This window comes from Leptosomus discolor, chromosome 2 (assembly GCF_034619465.1).
Source record: "Leptosomus discolor isolate bLepDis1 chromosome 2, bLepDis1.hap2, whole genome shotgun sequence".
Lineage (NCBI taxonomy): Eukaryota > Metazoa > Chordata > Aves > Leptosomiformes > Leptosomidae > Leptosomus > Leptosomus discolor.
The window spans coordinates 38,506,957-38,522,770 of NC_141392.1; the positions used below are offsets into that span (position 1 = coordinate 38,506,957).

General features: G+C 40.3%; 1 protein-coding gene across 1 annotated transcript; it reads right to left on the minus strand.

The window, feature by feature from the left end:
* Positions 1 to 16: 16 nt before the first annotated feature.
* Positions 17 to 15,597, minus strand: CEBPZ (CCAAT enhancer binding protein zeta). The gene is made up of 16 exons (XM_086482326.1): positions 15,457 to 15,597; positions 13,699 to 15,218; positions 12,409 to 12,640; positions 11,680 to 11,845; positions 10,962 to 11,050; positions 10,394 to 10,447; positions 9,605 to 9,707; positions 8,416 to 8,484; positions 5,899 to 5,965; positions 4,376 to 4,476; positions 3,808 to 3,868; positions 2,731 to 2,933; positions 1,673 to 1,756; positions 1,135 to 1,196; positions 967 to 1,048; positions 17 to 161 (listed from the first exon to the last, which is right to left on the minus strand). Exons 1-16 carry the CDS (start codon positions 15,595 to 15,597, stop codon positions 22 to 24), a joined length of 3,174 nt encoding a protein of 1,057 aa, XP_086338452.1. The 3' UTR covers positions 17 to 21.
* Positions 15,598 to 15,814: the final 217 nt, after the last annotated feature.

A 15,814-nucleotide genomic window follows, 5' to 3' on the forward strand; every position in this document is an offset into this window, starting at 1 on the left:
GTCCACATTAAGATGTCCAGTTCATCTTTTTGATTTCTTGCCTTTGTACTTGTTTTTCAGCCCTCTGTGCCTGAACTGTTTCTTCTTTCTGATGATGCTTTTCACATCCCTGTTGTGAAGCCACTTGTCACGCTCTATTTCCCACTGGATCTGTTTGACATCTGTAAGAGGAACGGTGAGAAATAAGGAGCCAATGGATACCTCTGACCAGGATGTGGAATACAGATGAATCATGTAAAAGTTAAAACTTAAACTTGGCTACTGTATTTATGAATGTTAATAAAGTGCAAGCTGCCTTTTTTTTTTTGACACGAGAGAAAGTTTTGGGGTTTTGTTTCACAAGACATACCCTACACCTTAGAATCTCAGAGTTGAAGACTGCTCTTCCATTGCTTTGTACTGTACTAATGCTAGGCATGCTTGCGTTAGAAGCACAGTGTTTCAGTGCTGCTGTTAACGTTTTCCAGGTGACACCAGCAAGACTTGTAAAAGCTCTACAAAGGACTGATTATTCAATCAGTACATACACATTTAATTCACTAGAATTATTTCTGGGAAACTACTTCTGCTTCACCAATCCTGCAAGGAAATATGCCAGTAGGTAGGTAAAGACAGCCATGCCTTACACCTTCCCTTCACAAGAATCCAGGACGCTCTCTATCACAGCAGAATTCACACAAACGCTTGACAACCAGCCTAGGGCCCACCCTTATTCAGGGTGAAAGGGCCACATGACAGCCTCTTCCCTTCTTCTGAAGCCCTGTTCACTGCAGTAGTCACAGTTAATATTAGCACTGGGCATCTCTTGTAACTGAAGAAAATGAAGTCATGTCTTACTGACACTGAGTCCCTACTGTGTGATTTCTGACCGCACAAATATTTCAGTTACAAAGGTACGTCTTTAAGTACAGAATTCGAAGAGAAAGAAGTAAAACAGTGTTACAACTGTTTATAGCATGTACTTACTTGCATTATCTCTGTTAGCCATGGCATTCATCCCGATATTGTCAAACTTTGACCCAGAATTTTCATCCAGCAGATAGCCAAACTTTAAAGAGAGAAATGTCAGTATTTTATTACAAAGAAACAGGTACAATGCTTGGCCACTTTTTGATAAGCACTGATCAAACTCACCTCTTCTGCAGATGCCAGTATACTGGCATCTTTGAGTTTTCTCTTCTTTCCTCGGTTGGATCCTTCAAACAAAAAGTATTGTTCTCATGAGACAGAATTTCAAGTTCACAAAGATACTAAAAGTGTAACCATGTTTTTATTTTTTTATTTATTTAATGAGACCATCTAAAATAGCTGTGTTAGAAACCTTTATTCTCTACCTCCCCTAAAAAAAGGAGAAAAATGTTTCCAGCCAAGAACTAAATAGCATAAATTTGCACCAGGTGTTAGTAATAGATGCACAAACCACCAGTACAACTCCATCCTTCCTTCAAAAGTTCCTCCTTCAATTCCCAGTCCTCCAACAGCAGATTGTCACTCTGAACTAGGCCACGCTGGTTGGAAGACAACATCCTTTTCATTTACGGCTTATTCAAATCTGAATCCAGATCCAAAAGCGTAGATAATCTACTGTACTAGAACCCACGAATTCTGAAGTTTTTGACACTCTATTTGTATTAAGCCTTCTCAAATGGAAATCATGGCATTGTTTCCTTACCTTCAAGTGATCCCGCAAAATCCGTGTCTTTCTTTCTCTTGCCCTTTTTACTGACAGACTTCAATTGCTCGTCACTGTTCAGGTCTGTCAGGAAAAAAAAGGCTACATCAATCCCTCATTCTCACACCATGTACGTGTATTTAAATCACAGCAGAGACTAAAATTTCTTTTTAGGCATATTTGTCATAATGGTCTGAGTCTTTACTTTCGAAAAGTAAAACCAAATCTGGGACTTCTTCAACTGAGACAATTAAAAACTGGTCAGTGGTGTGCCATTCTTTACGCTTTTTCCCCACAGAACCAAAAAGGAGTGAAATATGATACTAAGATACGTATCTTAGGATAGGAAGGCTAAAAGCAGGTGTTACGTAAACCCTGAATGTCTGCTTGGTAAGTTTGGTGAAATAATAATCTCTTGAAAGATTAATGTGTTAACAGCTGTATGAATAGTTTACCTCCTCCACCATGAAGGAGTGACCTGAAGTTATTAATTTAAATACTCCATCAATCTGTGCTTTTCCAGCCACATGAAGTGTACACTGTGTAAACTGTGCTTTTCAGTTGAAAAGACAATACCATTCCAGTGCAACAATCAGTTATCATTACAGTGGTAATAAAAATCTGGGTGCATAGCTGTATTAGAAGAGTAAGCTGTTACTTAATGAGACAAGTTACCATCAACATTAACTGGGTCTGAAGACATAAAAAAAGTACCAGATTTTTTTTCCTCTTTGAGATATTTTAGTATTTCTGCCTACTGTAGCCAGTTACTTGTGTATAAAGCTACTTATGTTACTGCCACTGTTTTCAGAATGAAAGAAACATGTCTTGTTGGCAAGTTTTTATACCCAGATGCCAAATTCCCACTCTCACCTAGAACACTGTGCCACGAAATGTTTCTCTTAAGAATTCATTGTCAGAGAAGGACTTGTTACTTCTTTACTTAAAAGCCAAACCTCCCACCTAGGTAGCTAAATCTGAATGGTAATTACATATTAGATAAACTTTTTTTTAAAGCTTTTTTTATTCTCATTTTTTGATAATAAATTATACTTTACCTAGGCCATTATCATCAACAGACACATCCATAAATACACCTCCCTCTTGATCCATATCGTCTCCGAAGTCTTCCTCCATACTTCCCAAGGAGACTTCCTCATCATCCAGATCACTGAATTCATCATCAGAATCCACCCAGTCAGCACCAGATTCCTCACTTCTTTGGCCTTTCTTACCACTTCTGTTTTTCTTTTTTATATTACTAAAAAAAAAAATATATATATATATATATAACGAGCTTAGCACTTCATCTGGCCAAATACTGTTTGCATCCAGGTAACACCTGTCTACGGGCAAACACTATGTTAGAAAAGTTCAACATCATTGCAAACTATTGTAAATGTAGGCTGAGACCTGAGAAACGTGTTATGCACTCAGGTATGTTTTCAACATCAGCATATGGATGGTTACTTGTTTTTTCTCTCCTCTCTGCTATTTTTTACTCACATCAGTCTGGATCACAAAAAATGTTCAGGTTTCACTAGAAGTTTAAGCTTTAATTCTCCTTTCACCTCAAGAAAAGAAAAGCTGTGTTGCAGATACTTCAAGTAAAAAAGAGGCTACCTAATCACTCATGGTTGGACTCGATGATCTTAAAGGCCTTCTCCAACCTAAATGTTCCTAAGATTCTATGATTAATGAAACTGACTTCCTCAGAACAGAGCTCTCTGATTCTGGATTCCACAGAGTTTATTTACTGCATCAGGTCCAGTTACAACCAGTCCTTACAGCAGCAGTACCATTATGCTTCATTCTGTGTACTTTTGTACTCAAAAAGAAACCTGAGACAATATAAAGCCAGGAGGATTTTACCTTGCACTTACTGGGTCACTGCATTATATTAATAAAATACTGCAGGTCTCACATGTCAGGCCAGCAGACTGTAAGCACCACAAGATCACAATGCCCCATTATGGGACATACAGAAAAGCAGCATCACCCAGCGTTCCACTGCTATTGCTTTTTATCCAAGGTGATATTCCGAGTCCTTTTGAAAAAGGTGTATCCAATTTTGCAGAGTAAAACTCTATATAGGTATTAAAATAAGAGACCAAAGAACCAGTTTAAAATCTTACCCAGCAAAATCAAGGTCATCCTGGCCAACATCAATGGCATTATCAGCAGCTTCAAATGCATCTAGGAGGAAAAAAAATTGTTTATTACTACAAAACAAAGTCAAACAAAGAAATACGAAGTCATTGCAAAATACAGGTATCATTTTCCTGAACAGTTTATATGATCTGCATCAGTAACAAAGGGCCCTGATACGAAAGGGTTCACAGTCCTGTAAGAAAAATACTCCATAAAACAATTACCTAAAACTAATCGGACTAGAAGACGTGGGAAGCAGAAGCTTACGTTCAAAATCAGACAGTTCTCAACCATTCAAACAAGCCGAACGCTACTGAGCAGTGAGAGCAAGATCTCTTTTAGGAGATGGCCATCCAGTTAGCTTATGTGATGGACAGTATGAACTGCTGGCTGTGCTAGCACAGAATGGGAATTGGAAAGCCAGTCTTCTTCCACTTCCATATTCTTGTATCTGGCTTTTTTATATAATATAAACTATAAAAAGGATAAATTAATAATCTGCAAAAGCAGGAAATATTGGGATAGTTCCTGCAAGGAAAAACACAACCTTACCCAATGCTCTTTCAAATTCATCATCATCTACATCTTCCACACTTTCTTCATCATCCTGACGCTTTTGTTTCTCTCTCCTCTTATCGAACTTCGAATAAAATCTGAAATAATATATTGATCACAATTATACAAAATTGATGATCTTTATGACAAGGGTTTTTTTTAAAAAACAACCTGCAGATTGTTTCACCTGTACTTTGACAGTTGAAAATTGTAATTAATGGTTTCAAACACAGCCCAAATCAGAGATTTATATTTTCTGTATTTTTCAAAGACTAAGCCACTAGTGTAAGATTTAAAACAAAGAAATTTCACAGCCAAACGTGCCAGAAAGTATTTTGAAGACAATGAATTTATAAAAGGGCACAAGAAAGATATGAAAATCTGTCTTACACTGATAAGGAAGAAAGTATCAAGTTCAACTTGAGAAAAAAAAAAAAAAAAGAAAAAGAAAAAAAGAGATTCACCCATTACATTCTGTTAATTTTCCCCCATAACCCTGTTTTGTGTGCTTAGTTTTACATTCTGTCAGTCATTTTAAACCACTTTCTCTCATTCATTTCATATTAAAGAACCACCAAACACAGAAGGCAAATCTGATCATATACAAGAGCAAAACAGTACAGCACTTTGTATGGGAGACTTTAAATGTGTAATCTCAGATTGAGTCATCCTCAATGTAACAATACTGTTAACTTTTCAGACAGAGGCATGTTTTCAAGCTGCTTTCCTTTAATCACTAAATTAATACCACCATATCAATATAAAATATACATTATATATATTATACATTATACTATCCATTAATTAAAATTAAGTTCCATTAACCCGATACTTCAAAAATTTTTTAAAGCCCCTACAGCAATGAAGACATTAAACAAAAAAACCCAAAGTGAATTACACAAAATAAACAAACACTGCTCTCCTAAAGAGACACTCACAGATAACCAGTATTTTGATTTAATAAGAAGCAATCTTTGCCAAATAAGTACCACTCCAATTTTAGTATTACTGCTGCATTTTTATATCACAACCTAAGAGGAAAGTCAACTAAATTGAAAGAACTATGAATAATAAAAGAAGAAATACATGGCAAACTAGCTCCTCTGACTTTTTTTTTGCACTGTTCCATTCTAATAAGCTTTGACACTAATAACAAAGGCAAGGTATACTCCATTTTATAAAAAATATACTTCTAATGCATAAGAATTACATCCCACAAGACATTCATCATTACCCCTTGTTTAAGGCCTCTTTATTAGAATGTCAGCTTACTTGACTGTAGACTACAAGCAGTGATTGTCTTTGTTCGTAAGTAATATTCTTTGTCAAGCACTTTAGACAAATGTTGAAATTATGTTCTAAGGAAAGTACTATCATCACAAGTCACTCAAATTAATCAAATCTAATCAAATTTTGCAAGCACTTAGAATACCAGAGAATACTTATGAAATATAATGGGTTTTGATGGCACTGTATTAAAAAACAACGCTTAAAATTAATGTTCACGAGTATTTCATTACCTGTGAAAAAACACTTCATCCACTGGGATTTTGCTTTCATCTTTGGCACGGAATTCCTTACTGTTGACTGCAGAAACAAAAAAGAACTGATTTTACCTCAAGCTGAAATGACTGTTACTCTTAAAAAGTTAGACAGCATGCACAGACAGAAGTGTGCAGGTACCCAGTGTCATCCGTTAAATAAAATGGAGCTCACCTCAAAACTTCGAACCAACAGTTCTCAGTGTATATACTGATACTTAGATGCGAGCAGGCCCCATGGAAAAACTCAAGAGGCATAGCCCTAACCCGATTCTAATCTATATGTCAGCAAGGGAGGTTCTGCAATCACCTACAGCAGAAATGCATATTTAAAAAAAAAAAAAAAAAAAAAGGCACAAAAAAAGCAGGAAATAAGATAAGCTCACTGTCGTGCACTAAAATACTGAAACTGCTTCTGCCCAGAAGCAGTGGGAATAATGCTCGTCAGCAGCTGCAAGGCAGGACCATATACCAGCTAAGCACGCTGAAGAAGGGATCAAGCCTCACCATGCCTCCATTTCTGAGGAGCTGAAGCAAAACACAACACTGCAACAGCAGATCGACTAGGGTATTGATCAGGTTCCCTGCAGAGAAGCTTTCTACCCTCATACGTTCCCCTTCCCTCCTCCACCTCAGAAGTAAATCAAAGGAGAAAGACCTACTGATTATCTCAGTGGGCACACACTATAACATTTTCTAAGTGACAAGGGTCCAAGTTTCTGAAAGCAGATCAGCATACTCACAGGACTCTCCAGATGAATAGTAGAAGGTACCAGTGCATTTGCAATCTCAGTTCTCTAAGCCCCAGCAGAGCCCAGCTACATGCAGTAAGTGCACATTTTTGTATCCATATTAATATATCCATATTTTTTATAGTGGATGCTGCATTTGTAGAACACAACTTCCTCAATCCCAGTTCTAAACGCTCTGGCTGCTCCTTCAACTCAGAATAAACTAAAGAATGCAATAAACTGTACCTTCAAATGCATTCTGGGTAAAAATTCCTACTTTAAGTTTTGATAGCCATAAAATCATGTATCAGTAAAGGTGCATCAGCTAATCTGTGTAACTAAAACCTCTGTGCAACACAATAGACCCAAAGTTATCACACAGCACATCCCTGGGAATGTTACAGAGGTTCCACCCCAGAAGATGGTACCTCTTCTGTCCTCAAGCACCATGTTTTACTGATGGTTTACCCTGATTTTTAACTGCTGGCTCTTACCACCAAATCCTGCCCTTATTCACTGGAAACAGTGGGACTAGACAAAAGGCAACGTCTTTCTGGACGCGGGAAGACTCTCAGCAAAACAACAGGGCCAAAGATACTTTACACTAATCCTAACAATAGCTGCAGCTGTGGCACTGTATGGAGTAACCCATACCATTTAATGAAAGAGCTTAATGTGATTTAAATCCTTAATATAAACCCATTTTCTGAGACTAAGTCATTTTTCAATCGTAACAAGCAAAATAAAAGTGCTTCTATGATAACCCGGTAACAAATAAAAAACATTAACTACACAACACTACTATATTAAATACTGCTAGATCAGCATATGTTTTTGAAGATTTTTATATAATTTTACATTTTTAAAGAACTTTAAAAAACATTATTTGTAAAACTAGAATGCCAGACATAAGAATGGCATGTTTGTGAACTGAAAATTTAGCTAGTATTTTATAAATTCATGTCCCTCTGAAGTTAATAACCTAACAGATTGCTCTTCTAACTAGAAATATCATTAGCTGGAACAAATTCTAAGACTTTTTTTAGGCTTTTTTCCCCCCTAAGGGATCATATTGCCAGCTACAAGCAAATTTCTAACAATGTTCTAAACTTTTTATACAAGTCTGCAAATCTACTCTTTACCCAGGGGGTGTATTTCATTTTAGGGGGATGGAGGAAAAAGATAACTTAGCATAAGAGAAGGTACAGGAAGCATATGCAGGTCATAGCAAAAACTGCACAGAAAACAAGGCATGTAGTTTTAAGTAGCTCTGTCCTTCACTGTTACACATTTCTTAATGGGGAGGCTAAACACAAGGTATGATCTTCATCTCACATTGCCTAAGAAAAAAGAATTACTACAATACAATTACTAATTGGCAACTAGGGGGGAAAAACAGGGCGAAAAGAAAGGTCTTAAAAAAAAATTTGGTGTGTGTAAAGACAAGTGCTACAGTAGAAAATAAAAGTGTTTTCCTACTCAAGAGGCTAACAGTTGAGGTAACTCACTCTCTTATGTCATTTGTTCTTAAAACAATTCAATGGATCCAAAGTTTCAGCTGTGGAGATTCCACGCACCCTTACAAAAAGATTAGACCTGATCCTAAACATCAGGCACCCCCACCAATGACGCCTCCCCCACTGATGCACTCCTGATGGACAGGACTTTCTTTTATCGCTAACGGCAATAGTATAGATAGTGCAGATGACAACTAGCCAAGAACTCTTTACCCATCATAGTCTTAACTGAAAAGGGGCTGGCTTACCTGCAAGATTCTGCGTATCTTTCATAAACCGCTTCTTCTTCGGCTGCATTACCACGCTGCTGGTGTTTTCTATAGCACAACATAAATCAGAAACAAGTTACTTACTACTACGGTTACAAAACTGTGAAGAGTGGCTGATTGACACCAGAGGGTTTTGCTGCCATCCATAAGGACCTCAAGAGGCAGGAGAAATGGGCTGATAGGAACCTCATGTGGTTCAACACGGGGAAGTGCAAAGTCCTGCTCCTGGGTCAGAATAACCCCAGGCACTGGTACGTGTTGGGGGCTGCCCAGCTGGAAAGCAGCTTGGTAGAACAGGCCCTAAGTGGACACCAAACTGACCATGAGCCAGCGATGTGCCCATGCAGCCCAGGTGGCTGATGGTATCCTGGGCTGCATGAGGGGGAGCGTTGCCAACAGGTGGAGGGAGGTGATCCTTCCTCAAATCAGCACTGGTGAAGACACACCTGGAGTGCTGTGTCCAGGTCTGGGCATACTGGAGAGAGTCCAGCTAAGACTGGACACTAAGACTATGAAGGGACTGGAGCATCTCTGCTGTGAGGGAAGGCTGAGAGAGCTGGGACTGTTCAGCCTGGAGGAGAGAAGGCTCAGAGAGACCTCATCAATGCATAGAAATACCCAAAAGGAGGGGGTAAACAAAACAGAACGAGGCTATTGCCAGTGGTGTCCAGTGAGAGGACAAGAGTCAATGGGCACAAACTGAAACACAGGAGGCTCCGTCTGAACACTTTTCCACTGTGCAGGTGACTGAGCACTGGCACAGGTTGCCCAGAGAGGCTGTGGAGTCTCCATTCTTGAAGACATTCAAAAGCCATCTGGACAGCCTGGGCAGGCTGCTCTAGGCAGCCCTGCTTGAGCAAATGACCTCCAGAGGTGCCTTCCAACCTCAACCACTCTGTAGTCTTTACATTCCCCTATCGCTTTGCTTACTCCGCCTAGGTTAGCAACTTCTGCACTGCAGATATGAGAGGCAGCAGTATGTGACTGTCAGCTGGTTCTAAGTTGCAGACATCTCTCTTGCAGCCCTGAAGACTGACCCCATTCCTCTGTTCAACAACATGCACCTTGAACACCTGACAAGCACAAAGGGTTACTTGGCAATCAAAGAGTGAAAGAGTTTGGTCACCATCAATAATCAAGATCATGCGCTAATATGAGAAGTTCGTACCTTTGCCTTTATTAAGCTTGGGATTTCTATACACAAAGCGATCCAAGAATCTCATTAATGTGAAATCCTGCAAAGGGTCACCGGAGTACTGAATGTGATTTCCCTGAAAGAAGAAAAAAAGCCAAAAATCATTATGGTCTTCATTTTAGAAAGATGGCAACTAAACACAGAGGACTCAAACCATTCAAGAACATTAAAACCACACTTTAAAAAGACAAAGACTCCGGAATACTTCATCACATACGCATGACTCCTGTACAGACAGTTATTTTTGGAATTTCAGTATTTTCTCAACTAAAAAGCATCTCCTTTATTTTGTTTCTGATGAACTGCCTTGCAATGTCCTGCGTTAACAGCAGTTAATACTCAGCACTATTTGGATACCAATATTCAAATGAAAATAAATATTTTAAAACACGTATTTGTGTAGGTTTGAGTATTTTTGGCACGATACCACAACAGTATTAAAAAAGAATCTGTTCCAACATCAGGGTTCCCCACATAAAAAAAACAACCACTTTAAATAAAAAGACCAAAACTCTAAAACACTTTAAGAATCATGTAATACCCACATTTCTACCAAGCTGATTACTTCTGTGAGCAGTCTCCTTTATATAAAACACTGTAATTCCATGAAAAGCTTTGCATTTGAGTGTATGTTACAGTGCTGCAGAGCTACTAGTTACCTGCAGAGTGCAAGAAGGCTTTATTATGTATTTTTTTCAAACAGCAAAAGACAGCTAACACAAAAATCAAACTTCAAAGCTCCAGACTAGTAAAAGCACTTACTTCTAGAATTGTTTTCGCAAATAGGGCCACAGATGGATGAAAATGTTCAGAAAGCTGAAAAATATGAATCACTTATTTATTTCTGTTTTAAAAATAAATGCAATCATTACTCACGTTGACGTATCAGACTCCTGACAACACTACTATGTCATAAGACCACTCTAACTCACCAAATAACCTGCAGATGCATGCAGTTCTGCAAGGCTGATGCGCTCTGCCCTTGAACAACTGAAGAACTTCAGGTTCTAGTCTTTTGTTTGCGTTAACTAAATACATTCTCATTTACCATTTTATTTAACTCAACACTTAAAAGCTTAGTGATATGAAGCTAAGATTGAAAAGTCAAAGATTATAATTGTCCAAATCTCCACTTAAAAATTCCCATTCCCTACTCTGGAACATCAGCATTGTATGTACCACGTACAAGCTTCAAGCTGAACAATGTGGGGTTCAACCTTTCTATTATGTTACCCAGGTGGCTACTCCAAGAATAACCAAGTTAATTTTCTTCTCTCAATACAAGGGCCACACTAAGAACACAGTAATCAGCAACATAAGACTGCCTTACCTTCTTCAGTTCCCAAAGGCTTGTACTTTCAGCACCACAGTATAAAGGACTTCGGTGCGTAGGATCATACAAAGCTCCACTCTTCCTGCCTAAGGGGCGGAGGAGATGAAAACAACTTCAATTCCATCAGGTGACTTTATGCGAGTATTATTTTCATTTCTCCGTGACAGTAACGCTGTTTGTCATTCTTAGCTGGACAGGCTACAGACTCATTCAGCAGCAAGTGAGGGTTATATGCAGCTGCCCTTCCCCAATGTATCATGAGGTGCACAGGTGAGTTCCCACGTGCTTCCAAGAAAGCTCCTGAAAACCCCTGCTCTGTTCCAAAAGGTCCTCAGGAAAGAGTGAAACTAGAAGCAGGTTCAAAGCTAGATGAATTGTTTTAGCAAGGTTCACAAGGGAATGAGCAGTTACATGAACTAATCTTGGCTACATTGCTCTGAAGGTGTTTGAACACGGAAGCAAAAAACCCTGAGCCTGTTTATTGCTTAGGCACAAACGCAATAAACTGCACAAAGTGAAATAAGCTAGCAGCTTCATACAGTCTCTTCATCACTGCTGAGCCAGCAAAGAAAAACTATTCTCACCGACTGCTTTGCATCAAACTTCAATCTGAAAAACTAAACATTTTAATCACTTAATTTTACAAGCCTTGATCAACTCGTCACTGTTACAGAATGTTAGAAGTTAAATGAATTATATTTTCTTGTCAATTTACCTCCCATATTCAGATGATGCACCCAAGAGGCTGCTGAATTTGAAACATTTGTTTTAGCAGAGTTTTCCGTTGTGCTCCTCTCTTCACCTTCTACTTCTTTGTCTGCACCCACAAATTTTTCCTCAGCCTCTTCTTGATCCTTAAAGCATTCTTCATCATCTGACTCCTAAACAACAAAAACCGTTAGTGAATAGCCTTTCTTTTCCAGTTTTATTCAGATTTATTAGAACAGTGCACATAAAATTCTTAAGAAGCTTCTTACAAAAATATAACCAAATGATAGACAATATTTAAGCAATACAGATTTTTAGCCTTGATGCAAGACTTAAAATTGAACTTTATAGCTTACATCACACACGTGTAACGGTCCCTCCCCATCTGAAGAAAGAAAAAAAAAAATCCAGTCCTGCCTATCTATTCTTCAGAGACGGCAGACAGAAAAACAGGCCATGTTTTGACAAAGCCTTTGGGTGAAGAATACCTACTCACTTATACAGCATTTAGCAAAATAATCCTCTCTCCATGAATGAAGTCCATAGAACCCACTAGAATACCTAAAACACCTTCACCTACGTAGATTTTTAATGTAGCTATAATTGTTCAAGTGCTTTCTCCCATAACACAACATAATAGCCAACCCTCACGTTACTAACGAACAGGTTAGGGAAAGGTGCTTACGAAACTAGCTCTTACTGAAAAAAAATAAAGAGATAAAGAAGTATCTTATACCGCACGATCCTGTAACTGGACCCTTAACTCTGGTTTTACTCTCAGAAGCTCAGACAAAAGGTACAGGGTTCCACAAATGAAGGGTGGCATTTGTCCACAAGTGACTTGAAGTAACCTCTTCACAAAGGCCTTCACGCGCCGTAACACTACATCTGCCTTCAGAGATTTATAGACAAGATTAAGAAACATGGACGGCTTTGAGCAGGTTGCTAAAGCAGGATCTAGAAGCTTCCTGTAGAACACACAGGAGAAAATATTGCTGATCGTCACAATGCACGTAGAAGAATAATTGCTATTAACAACAATCATCTACATTTTTCAGAGTGCCTTCCAAAAGGCCAGTGACCGCTGTTCCCCAATACTGAAAACCATCACGATCAACCCTGAGCTGTCAACAGCTGTGTAATATTTCTAGATACATGAGACACTGAAGATTAAAAAAACTCTGTACCAGTAAACAAAAAACACTGTAAGAAAATATACAGAAACAGAGTTCAACTGAAAACAGTTTTAAAATCTGAGATACTCAAAGTAAGAAACTAATCTGATTTATCCAGATATCCAAAAAAAATAGAAAGAAAATGGTTAGCAATCAGCATGCTTCACAATCAGACCAGACACATGTGTTGGCAATTTTCTACTCCACATTTTTTCCAGGCTGCCAGGCACAGTCAGGCCATTAAATACACTGTACATTCTGGGAGAACTTGAGTTCCCTTTTTAAAAAAATCAGCACCTTCCCTTTGGTCAACTAAACAGAAGCCTGTAAGAATCCTAAAAAGACACTAAACAATCAGCTAGGGAAAAAAAAAAAAAAAAATATATATATATATATATATATATATATACTTTTATAACACAAGGCTTTCCAACTACACAAATTAAATAAGCTAGACATTTTGCTAACATATTTCCCTGCCCCCCATATGAAAACAAGGAAATAAGATTTTAGGCTATTACATGACTAGACCACAGTACCTGTAAAAGTGATTTCAGAAGAAGTGGTTATCTACTAGTTTCGAAAAACATCTGGAATTAAAACATGCCACCAGAAAACAGTGCAAGAGATGAAATGGACATGTGTTCTCACGACCTATCACTACTGTTTGTTTTCTCCCCATGTTAAGTCAAAGAAGTCATGTGCATTTTCTTCTAGCTCATACAAAATATCAGAAATTTTTAGCCAACGAGACACAAAACTCTCAAGACGTTAAAAGCAAAGTAAGTGTTTCTACAACTTTAAGTTAATAGTGACTACCTCATAAAACACAATGCAAACCTGTCACTTACTTATATAGTGCTGCATAGTATCTATCCGATACAGTCTGCTGAGAGTCCATCACTTGAAACAGTAACATCAGGGCCTGGACACCAGTACCGAAGTTCACAAGATGTAGAACTTTAAACAATGTGTCCATTTGTTCTTTCACTTTCTCATCACCAGTCTCAGCATAAGGGTAAGCTCTGTTTACCCCGCAAAGAAGTGCGCTGAGCATTTTGGATTCAACATCTTTTTTCTTAATGCAGTTCCAAAAAAAGCAGAAATACAAAGTTATCAGCTTGTTAGCCAAAGCACTTTCTTCATGACTGAGGACTATCTGATTTAGAAAGCAAATGGCATAATATTGAGTTTTCACGTTAATGTTTGACCGATACAAGAGCCTCTCCACCTCACTGCACACTACTACCTTCATATTTGGGTGCTTGTTAAGTAACGTCTCCAACAGATAAGAGGCTTTGGTGGCGATTTTGTTCTGAGGGTCTCCCAGTTTATTTACCAGCTGAACAAGCAGAACTTTCTCCTGCTCAGGCTTGTTACAGAGAAGCTCGTGGGAGACTGCCAGCGCTCGGGACTTTGTTGCTGTCAGAGAATCATGACTCAGTGCTTCTAACGCTTGCACAAACTCTGCCACCTGCAGTTTAAGGTGATGCTCAAAGTACCACAATATCAACCGTCTGTCTCTTGAATCCCTGTTGCCACTCGATATCTTCTCTATGTTGTTAAACGGGCGCTGCGAGAAAGACCGTAATTTTCGATTCTCTGGTAAGAGATCTGAAATGAGAAGCTCCTTGAAAGTATCCAAAGCCATTAGGCTCTGATGTCTGCTGCCTTTTTTTTTTACGAGGTTTACCAAGTTCTCAACAAACTGGAGACTGTGGACAGCACTGTCCTGAATGAGAAGGGTCATTGCTGCCATCCTGTCTGCCAAGGTACCAGACGACACAACAGTTTTCATCCACGCCGAAGAGGCCCCCTTCTGGTAATCTGTCTTATTCTTATACAGCTCAGTCTCATGTTGGTACAGCTTTTGCGCCAAGGCCTTATACTTGGACAGAAGCATCTGATTTTGGGGCTCTGAAGAGAATTCGTCGGTGTATTCTAGTTCATACCATTTGCCCCCTGGCTTGATCAGTATTACTTGCCTAGCACGAAATTCAAAATTTTCTTCCACCCTTTCTTTCTTTGCTGAAATGTGCTGGTCCTGATCACTGCCAGCTTGCTTTTTCTTGCTGTCTTTCACACCACTTGCCTTTTCCTTGACTTTTTTTTCTTTTTTCCCTTCCAACGAAGGAGCACTAGTTTCTTTCTTGCTTTTCTCTTTCTTTGGGGGCTTCTCTTTCCCCTCGCTGCCGCCGCCGCCCTCCTCCTCCCCCTCCACCACCAGGCAACTTTGCGCATACTTGCCGAGCCCCAGGGAGCTGACGAACGCCTCCAGCTCCCCTTCCTTCAGGTCGTCGATCGCGTCCTTCTTGCCGCCGTCCACCATCTCCTCCGCCTCGTCCACGGCGCACAGCATCAGGTAGTCTTGCTGCGGGTGGCACCGCACGGCTGTTACCAGCGTACCCGGCGCGATGCCGCGTGCTTCCAACGGCTCCCCCCCGCCACCCCCTACACGGGCCCGGCCCGGGGGAGGCCCGGCCCGGGGGAGGCCCGGCCCGGGGGAGGCCCGGCCCGGGGGAGGCCCGGCCCGGGGGAGGCCCGGCCCGGGGGAGGCCCGGCCGCCACGTGCTGCCGCTCCCTCCCTCCCGCCCGCCCCCTCCCTTTACCTTGGTGCCACCGAGGCGCAGCACCTCGTCCAGCGTGAACCCTTCAGCATTCCCATCTTCTCCTTCTTCATTATCCTCCTCGCCGCTATCGCCGCTCGCCTTCTTCGGGTCCCTCACACCGAACTCCCACAGCGCCGCCATGGCCGCCCAGCGGAAGCTCCTGCGCGCATGCGTGGCTCGCCCTTCCGGCCCCGCGGGACCACGGGAGCTCAGGTCCTGCAAGGGGAGTGGAGACCGCCTGCGGGCCTCGCCGGAGACGGGGCGGGGCGAGAGAGCGAGGAAGGAGGGGGGCACCTCAGGCAAACACCAGATTGCCTGCGTCCACCCCCCGAGTCGTTTACCCGGTGGCTTGTCATCT